The sequence below is a fragment of the Lycium barbarum genome, chromosome 6 (genome assembly GCF_019175385.1).
Source record: "Lycium barbarum isolate Lr01 chromosome 6, ASM1917538v2, whole genome shotgun sequence".
In the NCBI taxonomy this organism is placed as follows: Eukaryota; Viridiplantae; Streptophyta; class Magnoliopsida; order Solanales; family Solanaceae; genus Lycium; species Lycium barbarum.
The window spans coordinates 21075526-21086551 of record NC_083342.1 but is presented as its reverse complement, the minus strand read 5'-3'; the positions used below and the strand labels follow the sequence as shown (position 1 = coordinate 21086551).

Below are 11026 nucleotides of genomic sequence, written 5' to 3'. Positions count from 1 at the left end.
TGTCATGTTGCTAGTTCTATAATATCCAACAATTAAATTGTCCAATCATTGACGAGTTGCAGCTGAGAAGGATGCTATTAGGTTCAACATTTTTAGATAAAATAGATCACTTGTCTATATTCTTATAATTATAAAAAAGAAATAAAGAGTTCCAGTTATTCAATTTCAGCATTCAGTGGCGAAGCTATAGATTATAATAACATGATTAAAAACAGACGCTAAAGGTTTTCTTAATTATACAAGGGATTCATCAAGTTACATACACATAAATTTTTGGTTACCTATATAAATATAACAGTAGAAATTTTCAAGCGGGGGGAGATTCTCCCTTCATCATACATAGCTCTGCCTCTATTCACCAGCACATTGTTATGTATGCGAATATTTATTCGTTCAAATATTGTTAAGGCTCCATCTGGGATGTCGTGACTCTATATGAAATACTTATTCACATTGAAAATGGCAAAATGGTCCCTTATGTTAGGAAGCAAGTTAAGTAGTCCCTTAAATATACTCTTGAATAGTTATATATATATATATATATATATATCCTTTAAATTTATCAAAAGTGAGCACTTTGATCGCCCTCAAATATTTAAGAAACTTATTTCTTCCTCATTTGTTTATTTTGAGGGATATAATACAAAAAACGTTAAGTTGCATGAGGAATATAATTTAGTAACCGTTGCCAAAGAATCCGGAATTCACACCAGCAGTTTTACAACCACGTACGTAACGGCTCAAACATGCAGACAAGGGATCATTATGAAGGGCATAATTGTGCAAAATGTTACTTAGAGTTTAGACTGTAAATGTACATCTTCTCCTCACTTGTAGCCTATCCGATTTTCATCACAGTTGTTATATCATAGCTCGCAGTTTTAACCTAAGTTACTTGGACTCTTCGAAAGTGTTGTCGTACCCGTGTCGGATCCTCCAAAAATACACTACTTTTGAAGGATCCGACACGCACCCGACGACATTTTAGGAGAGTCCGAGTAACTTAGGTTCTAACACAAGCATTGAGGTTCTTCCCTTTCCGGTGACATTGCTTGACATTACGCCGGAGACAACTCAATAAGATTCACTTGTCTCTCTTGCTTACTGCTTCATAATCTATTGTTCTTACATATTGCTCTTCACTTTCACTAGCAAGTTATTTAGCATCAACAATATAATATTTGTTCATTATAATTCGCGTGCCCTTGATCAGTGATCTAGGGCTAAACAGTTTGTCGCCCACCGTAGGACAGGACAACTGTGGTATTGTTTTTACCTGTTATTAATTATTTGCAAACTTGCTCTACTTTGTTTCGTAAGAAAGACATCATTATGTCGCAGGTCACACGAAACAATCAGTTGAATGAGAACGAAAGTGACGACGTGATACGCCAGAACGATGATGTTTTCCAAAAACGTATTGTCAGAAGTCACACGAAATCAGTTGAATGAGAACAAAGGGGCCGACGTGATGCACCAGAACAATGGCGTTTTCCAAAAAAGTATTTCTAGAAAAACATTTTCCTTCATACAAAACACATCCTAAATGAAGACAACATTGTGCATGAGATGAAAAGCAGGCCACTTGAAATATGGTTTACTCTGAAATAGCGTTTTTCAGTAGCTTCAACCTTTCTACCTCAATACAAAGTTATTTCACAGCTCATTATAAACTCCGGGTATCCATAACAACTGGTGCTGCTTCATGAGTTTGAAGCATATAGGTCTATTTCTGCTACTGTTTCTGGTCCATCAATTGCAGGTTTAATTACAGCGGTGAAGAGTATATTGTAGAAAATAGTGAAGAGTAAGAGACCAAAGGCTAAGGAAGTTAAAAAGGATCCTTCAGGATCACTAGTGACTTCTGTCATTTCTCTGCTGGCACGGCTCACATCTGTAGCTGCAAGAATTTCAAGAAATATTGAGTCAGGAAAATTGGCATCGTGCTAATTAGCTTATCAATGTAAATCCCAATTGTGGCGATAAGTAAACAGCCATATAATAAGGTGTCTACTGCGGAATGAACCTCATATCTTGAGTGAAAGCAAGACTACTTTTACTTTCTAAATCAATATTTCTTGTTTCCCAGGATATGAGAAACTGAGGCTATTCATGTGTTTACTTTACCTTTTAGTGAGAGTTTCGGTTCCAAGTGATTCCCATTTGAAGCAGGATTCTTGTTCATTGTGCATTAGCATAAAAACAAATAAATGTTTTGCAGTGAGAGGAGATGACTTAAGAATTGGGTATTTGTCTACTGATTGAAAGATTTTGGGATACAGAACCATATAACACACAAGGAATAATATGTTAACAGTTGGAATAATTACTGGATACATGGAAAGGAAAATTACAGTTTTTAAGTTATCTGAAGTAAAATTGTCTATTCAGTAATAATTAACAAGAATTTTACGGAGGAACAACAGGACCTAATAACTTTGGCTCATGTTCTGTATTTGAAGTAAAATTGTCTATTCAGTAAAATTCTACATCTATATTTCTTCTTTCCCAGGATATGAGAAATGAGGTTATTCATGTGTTTATTTTACTTTTTTTTATTGGGAGTCGGTTCCAGATATTCTTTTGAAGCAGGATTCTTGTTCATTGTGCATTAGCATTTTCAGCTGTTATCATCCTCCCATAGATGATGAATAGAGTCCGAAAGTGCTATTAAAAGCCCGCTACTCCACTAAGTAGTAATTAAATGTGAGTTCGAAGCAGAGATTCTTTAACAAATATGAAACTGATAATTGTTTTGCAGTGATGGATGATGACTTAAGGGTATTTGTCTACTGATTGAAAGATTTTGCGATACACAACCACATAACTATACAAGGAATAGTATGTTAACTGTAGGAATAAATACTTGATACATGAAAAGGGACATTACAGCTTTTATCTAATCTGAAGTAAAATTGACTATTCATGCAGTTGAAGAATTAACAAACATTTTAGGAAGGAGAAACAAAGGTCCCCCTCTCTGTCTCTTTCTATTTTCTTTCCGTATTTTGTACCCCATAAAATCTATAAAGTATTAATCTTGACCATGGTTGACTTTAGAATATACCATGGAACCCAACATTGGACCGGACTTTCTCCTAATATACAGGTCCATTATGTTTCTCCATTTATTTGCTCCTAATGAGGACAAAGAAATGGGGAGGAGTGACTTTACAATATCTTGATTAAGTCCTTAATCACATATTTTTATTGCACTTAATACTGTTGGATCTCAAATGGATAAAACATACTCAAATGTTATGAGAGCTTTCAGCGTTGAAGAATGGAAGAAACCAGTTTGAGCTTGAACCGATTGTTGACCGGAATGGACAAAGGTACCAGACAAATTTCAGCTAATGATATGGAGTATAGAAAAAACATGCCAATGCTAGAATCAGACAGACAGAGATTAAGGAGTTATGGGATGTTCTTGGAAGATGCTTCGGACTAGCTGAAGAAGAGGCAAGAACTCGTGTTGCAAATTGAAATTAGATGGCAATTGGCAAGATAATCAAAAGAACAATAAACGAGAACAAAGAAAGGTATGTGCGAAACACCAACATCAGTAGGCATTTGGAATAGGTGAAATAATCAAAATACAGGAAAAAGAAAAACAGATAAGGCATTAGCTCAAGGAAACTGCGCGGAGATTTGATTTAGGAATAAAAGAACTTGCAGGTGTTCTTTTTAGGTAACATATACATCAGGTTGCAACCCCTTGTGAACCTTTCTGCATGCACTTCTTTTACTTTACGGAAACATAGGTGTCTAATAAAGTCTTCCAGATTCAAATTAATATGTTTATCTAAGAATTTAAGGACATAAAAGTTACTCTGTATTATTTAAACCATAAAAAGGCACAACTTTGGCTTCCATCTGCAACTATGGATTTAGTTTATTGACGGTTTAATGGCCTCCTTTTTGCACCTTCAGCTATTCCGCTGATGTTGCTACCAACATGAATCAAACAGTAATTGAAACAAGCTTCTTTTCCATATAGCTTATGTATGTCTATTTGTTGTTTTTTGGGTTGATCCCCACGAAAAATGAACAAGGAATAGAAGTATCACATACCTATCATGTATACAAGAAATATTTTGTATTATATTCTTTTTTACATGATCGTCGAAAGGTTAGACAAGGAGGCAAAATATCAAAGGTGATGTATCATGAATCTGAAGAGAACTCAAACTAATCCCCCTGAACTAAGAACAAGCTCAATTTACTTCAGCAAAAGTTACCAAAATTGTCAAAGGAACGAAGTTAATATTTGCACATGTAAAGAAAAAATAAAAATTTACTGCTGAGTATGATTAACTAAACATGTATCTCAACCTTGTAAAGTAGGCACTAAAAGTTTCTTAAACTATTGTAAACAGAATCACTAAACAAGCTCACAATCATATCTTACGGATTACTAAAATATCTTGTTTGTGCAGACTGCAGACAGTCATCATAACTTTTGAGGTTCTTATGCCTAAAAATGGTCAAAGATAGACATTGGTTTTCAAAGTTTCACCTCAACTATTGATCAAAAAAAGAAAGTTCACCTAAACTATGAAATAGAGTCAGTCCAAGCACTTAAGAGCAACCCCACCACTTAGAAAAAAATGAGTTTGGATAGAAATTTTGTCTGGTTGATTATGAAGAAGTCAGCTCAAATTACTCAAAAATTTTGTACTTCTCCCTTTAGACCATATTCCTCTTTGCAAATATGCAAGTAACATGGACATGCGGATTTCAATAAATAACACTCTTTGACATGGTTATACCGTCCTGTTTTGTCCAAGGCCACGCGATTTTGGCAAAAAGCCACACAATTAAGAATATCTCTAACCTTATATACAAGTTTAGAGCCGCCATTGTAGATATGGATTCAGAATGACCTAAAAACTTTGGCTCATATTCTGTATTTGACTTAAAAAGATTAATTTAATATGTATAAATAACCTATCCAAAACTCAGTATGCAAAAAGAATTATGGTCCTCGGCCCATAAACTAAAAATGCTGACTCTGTCCCTGCTTATAAATGTAGCTTTTCTTTATTTTTTATCAACATCTAATGTGGGATATTGTTCGCACACCTAATTATCAAGTTCTTCCTGGCCAACTTAGAACATACAGAGAAAAATGGCACTGAGCTCAAAAAACTAGAATTAATCAGAGCAACTAAAACCCCCACATTTATGCACCACAAAATTCATATTCACATCCATACACCTAACGGCTTGTTTGGATATTTGTTGCATATTGTATTTGTATCGTAGTATTACTTTAAATACAATATTTGTTTTGATTGTTATCTAATTTTTTATTATATCATATTGTCAAATTCATCGTTATGTAATGACGAAAAGTCTCATCAAAACAATACAACAAGACACGTTATGAAACAATAGCTAACAACCATCCAAACAAGCTGTAAGGCTACAAAGACATAAAGAGAGATAGAACTGGATTACCCCTAATCTTTGGAGGGTCAATTTGCTTCTGAGAAATGGATTGAAGCTGTTCATCAAGCTTTCTCAAAGCTTCACGAGCCTTGTCTTGGTCAACTTCAAATTCTGAATCCTTTTCAACAGCTTCAACCAAAGGATATTGCTTATTTCTTCTTCTTTTCTTGAATATTATATTCCATCTAGCTAAACCGGACACAGAAACAGAAGTACTTGGATGTGTAAGTAAGAAGATGGAGGGATTATGCAAAGAGTTTGTGTGATGTGAGAGACTATGGTGAAAATGCAGCATTTGTACTCACTCTCACTGGGGCAACAGGTGTATTGTAGTTATGGATAATGTATAAACAGTAGTGTCGCTTGGTTTAGTTTTAGGGGTTGTTTGGTTCAAAGTCAAAGTTATGCTGAGATTAGTAATGCAATGATTAATAATGTTAGGATTAGTCATGGTGACATTGTTTTTTATTATTAAAAATAATATGTATTGCATAATTTTTAAATAGCACTCCCTTCGGTTCAAAAAGAGTGTCCACTTAGACAATTACACACTCCTTAAGAAAATATCAACTCTTAGAAAAAAAATTAGTAATTTGACTAAACTAACTCTTATTAAATAGGCATTGGGATTTAGTCACTTAGCAGTTAATAAGGGTAAATCTGGAAAGATAAAGGTTAAGTGAACACTTTTTTTTAACCGGAGGGAATACTGAATAGATATTTAGGGGTCGTTTGGTAGATAGTCGAAATTATCCCGGGATTATAATCCCGGGACTAATTTATCCCATCTATTGGGATTATTTTATACCATTTAAAAGATGGTATAAAATAATCCCAGTATAAGTGGGATAAGAAGGTATAAGCTGGGATATCCCAGCACTAATTTTTGTACCATGTTTGGTAGAAGGTATAAATTTATCCCTTCTACCAAACTTGGTACAAAAATTAGTGCTGGAATATCTCAGCTTATACCTTCTACCAAACGACCCCTTAGTGTATATAAGAATAGTACTAATACCATTTTATTATGATTTACTATGTGTAAGAATAATATTGAATGAAATGTATAAGTTATACTGATATTAATTGTATTAGACTTAAATTTGAAATCAAACATTTTAAATTTTATATTACTGTTATTCTACCTAATATACCCTACCAAAATAATTATCATCTTCGTCAGCAATTTATAATTTTTGGGAGGTATAGAGTGTGCAAATGTAGCTCCATTAGTCTGTTTCACCTTCAAAATCTGTCCATTTAGCAATAAGCCAATACTTCGAATAAACTTATCTTTGATTACAAAATTAGGAATCGCTGAATTATTTAGTGCATTGGTGCAAATTACAATATTGACCTTAGATGTGTTTAAAACGAGTAATATTACCCATGATTGATTTGTATAGCTGCTCTAACTTATTTAGGACAGGACAAATGCATAATTATTGTTATTATTATATTTAATATATATACTTTTTTTTTAATTGATGTTTGGTTAATTGCATTTAAGATAGGATATACTTTGCATAGCATGAAAGTTTACAATTTGCCTCTTATTTAAAAGTAAATTAAAAATGATTTTAAGGTTATTTTGGTACACTGCGTGATTTGTCTCCATAAAATTAATTCTCGTGTAAGTTATTCCATACTAAATTTTGTATAAATATTAGTGTTGCTCCCGAAAGCTGCCGCAGGGTAAACCACCGCCTCTCAGGTCCCCCGACTGATTCTATCATAGAGGCCAACGATAGACAATAACTTCCCCCCGAACACATCTGCCCTTTCTCAACGCATTTCTTTAGACAAAAACTCTGTTTTTCCCTCTTTTCGGATGATAAATCTTTCTCAGAACATGGAGTGTGAATCAAATCCATGTTTGAATTGAAATTCATATGTTATCGATATATAATAAAATGATGATATGTAACTAACACAATTTTTTTTTTTTTTTGAGTATTTATGTGTAGTTGCATGATTTGAGTCGATCCATAAAAGACACATACAGAGTATAACTTTTTCACTGAATACAGAGGCGGATCCAGAATTTTAAGACGGCGGGGGCACTATTATCTTAACATAAACGCCAACAAAATTTTTAATGACGACCGTGTCGGATCGGTCGCTAATAGCGTAGCAGTGGCGAAAATACAAGTATATAGGTCAAATATGTGTATTAAATAAAATTTAACACAGTGAAGCAAATGATAGAGATAGCTCAGTGGCTAAGGTTGTGCAACATGTGGTGACAGTGCAGGTTCGAATATGGGCGAGCTCATTTAACGCTTATTGTTTTCCTAAATATAGACTCAAAAAATAATTAAAAGTGACATTCGAGTTCGATCTGGGGTGACATGTAAGGGAAGCAGCAGTTGCAATCAACATGCCCCAAAGATATTTTCGTTTGTTAGAGTGCACAATTAAATATATACTAATTTCTCAAGATATATACACATATATAAACATAATTTTTCCGAAAGGTGGAAGTGCACGTGCACTCCCACCCTTCCACTAGGTCCGCCTCTAGCTGAATATCATGCAAAAATGTTCAGCCATATGTATGAACTTTATATGATTGAAGTTTAGCCATATATATTACCCGAATTTCATGTAAAAATGTGTGAAGTTGGCCTAACAAGCTTGGCAAGTCAGCCAAACTTTGGGCAAAAATGTTTGAAGTTTGGTCTTGACAAAGTCACGCTTCAGACAAAAAAATATTCTCTCCGTCCATATTTACTTGTCCATGTTTGATTTGGCACTCTTTAAGAAGCAATAAGTAAATGGTATATTACTATATCACCCCTAATTAGGATAAGTAATCCCATTCATTGGGACATGAATTGGAAATAATTAGTACTCTCTCTTGCCCAATTTAATTAAGTGTTTTAATTTGACTAGGCACAGAATTTAAGAAATAAAGAGAGACTTTTGAATCTGTGAACTAAATTAAAGATGTGTATAATGTAATGAAATTTCCTTTGAATTTTGTGATTATAAACTTGATACGTAGAATGTTTGAATTGTCAACTTACTAGAAAGAGACACACTTTTTGGGTTAGATCATAAAGAAAAGTAAGATACTTAAATTGAGACGGAGAAAGTACTACTTAATAAGGGTAACTAGGGTGTACATGGATCGGGTTCGTTCGGTTTTTTCAAATACCAAAACAAATCAATTGTGTCGGATTTTTAAATCTACAAACCAAACCAATAAATTTCGGGTTTTTTGAGTTTTTGCCCGGTAAAATCTTCACACAAAACATATAACTTGTGCTGCAAATATTTCTGTTATCAAACTGTGTTCAAAGTAGTGAATTAATAAAACCAGTTTCTGTTTTGAAGAAAGTAAAAACGTTAAAAGATAGAAATTAGAAAATATCCGAGACCACAGAATTCACTGTATGTCCTTAAGGAATTTAATCCTCTCACTGTACCCAAGGTTGTGGATTACTTCCTCCCAGGATAAAACGGATATACCTATAGCAGAAGTAGCGGTACCTCAAACGTCTACGACTTCGTCGAACTCAAATTGGGCAACAAATCACAGAAGGACTTGATATAATTTGGCAGAAAAGTATGCACAGTGCGAACAAATTTTAGTGCAGAAAATGAGGCATTGCCTCTGTTTATATAGCCACAGTTCTGGGTGGAAATACCTGTTCAGAATAGGTATGATGATTGTTGGGAAAGGCTTTGCCTTTTCCAAAAATAAAAAAAATAAAAAATGACCGTTGGGAATTCTCTATTCCGCGAAAATTAATACAAGAAATGCAAAAATGAATTAAATAAATTTTCTCTAAAAAGATTATCAATCAATCAGATCATTTGATCAAATCCGAAGCCGAAGCCGAGCGATGACGACAGCGTGAGGGGAGACCTTCTTCTCAACTCTTTAAGAGCTAGAAGAAGTGTCTCACTATATAAGCACATAACAAATGTTTTCCCTCATCTATGTGGGACAAAGTGCATTTAAAAAAAATGCCTTTGCACTCATTTCCCTCCATTTCTCATTCACATCACTTTAATTTAAAGTCCAATCACTTAATGGGTCTTTAATCCCAACAATCCCTCATATGAATGGGGAATGGCTATATTATGAAAAACAAGCATAAAGAAAAAGCTGTGTGATTTGTAAGCAAGGATTAATCGCATATGGATAAGTAGATTTCTCTTTGAACTTTCCCTAGTGAACATATGTCGGATATACTCGGCCAATCGGTAGATTTGATATCTTTGAACCGTCGAGCTTTGGTGTATACCTAGAAAACCATATGTCACACAATTAACCCTTTAACCATTTTTGATTCTCATTGTTTTGTTCGTTTCATCCATGAACACTGCCTGGTTAATAAGTACATAGAGAATTGGCCTTAGAGAATTCTCCTTGAAGCGGCTTCCACTTCACACTTACATAGGTGATTCCTAAATGTGTCATCCCGTAGATACACTATTTGATATACCCCGTATCAAACTTAGAAACCATTAAGAAGCCTTGATGCTTCATCCTGGTATAGAACTGGAACACCTCGTACCTTTAAACTAACCCGCATCTATGACTCAGGGATCCCGAAAGCCAAAAAAGGGAGTTTAAGTCGCAAAATCAGACTCTATTCTGCAGGTGTCATTCGACAGTCAGAGGGATGAACTGTCAACACGTCGACGGACCGTCGAAATGCACCGTCGCTAGAACTTCATTTTGCAAACTCTCTGGACTTTCTCAGACTGCTGACAGTACGGTCGAATCGACGGACCGTCGACACGTCGACGAACCTTCAATGATACACCATCCTTTTGCTTCACAAAATACACTTCTTTGATTCCCTCTGATATTGCACAAACGACGATCCAATCAATGGACCGTTGACATGTTGACGGTCGGTACTTACCCCGATGCAGATCGTCAAAATAATCAGACTCGGACTGTCAAAGTAACTTGATGGACCGTCAAGTGAACCATCAACCCTCCCCGACAGCAAACAGTATAAATACGGGACTTGATTCTAAAAATCAGTTTACGCAATTCCCAAGCCCTAGTACGAAGGTTTTTCCTTCCCAACCTTCTCCTACATCAAGGTAAGTCTTTTCCACATATTTCCAGGCGATTCTATCATAGAATAATTAATTCCTAAGCGAGCTCCACTATTTTTAACCTAGGGGTTTCAAGAAAACCATCGCGAGGATTCACGATTAAAAGCTTTTGGAATTCTATTACAAGTTCAGGAGCAGTAACAGGTATGTAGGGTGTGGGAACATCTTTGTTTTTCCCCACGCCACGTTCTTCCATGAAGGTATGAAGTTACACTAAAACTAGGGTTCTAGCCATGTTCATGAAAACCCTAAGCACATTTACTATGATATACCATGATTGTACAGATAATTCGTTATTGTTTTCTTAATACTCCATTTTGGTTATTGAGAATCTGTCCGTAATCCATGAAAATCCATGATTTGAATTCCATGGGTTCTTAGATACAATTTATGAACTATTATGCTTAATTTCATGAACATCCTACATGTCTACACGTTTTCATGCAAGTATATTATATAACTATATTCATGTTATAATACAAGTCAT

At 34.8% G+C, this 11026-nt stretch overlaps 1 protein-coding gene across 1 annotated transcript; it reads right to left on the bottom strand.

Annotated features, from left to right (window-relative positions):
- Positions 1-1472: 1472 nt before the first annotated feature.
- LOC132643588 (uncharacterized) lies at positions 1473-5806 on the bottom strand. Its single transcript, XM_060360052.1, has 2 exons — positions 5464-5806; positions 1473-1900 (listed from the first exon to the last, which is right to left on the bottom strand). Exons 1-2 carry the CDS (start codon positions 5747-5749, stop codon positions 1704-1706), a joined length of 483 nt encoding a protein of 160 aa, XP_060216035.1. The 5' UTR covers positions 5750-5806; the 3' UTR covers positions 1473-1703.
- Positions 5807-11026: the final 5220 nt, after the last annotated feature.

Bases quoted from the DNA above. Each gene is read 5' to 3' on its own strand.
- LOC132643588 (XM_060360052.1), bottom strand. From the start codon at position 5,749: ATGCTGCATTTTCACCATAGTCTCTCACATCACACAAACTCTTTGCAT. The intron at 1,901-5,463 runs GTAATCCAGTTC...AAATTCTTGCAG, and splicing joins TGACCCTCCAAAGATTAGGG to CTACAGATGTGAGCCGTGCC.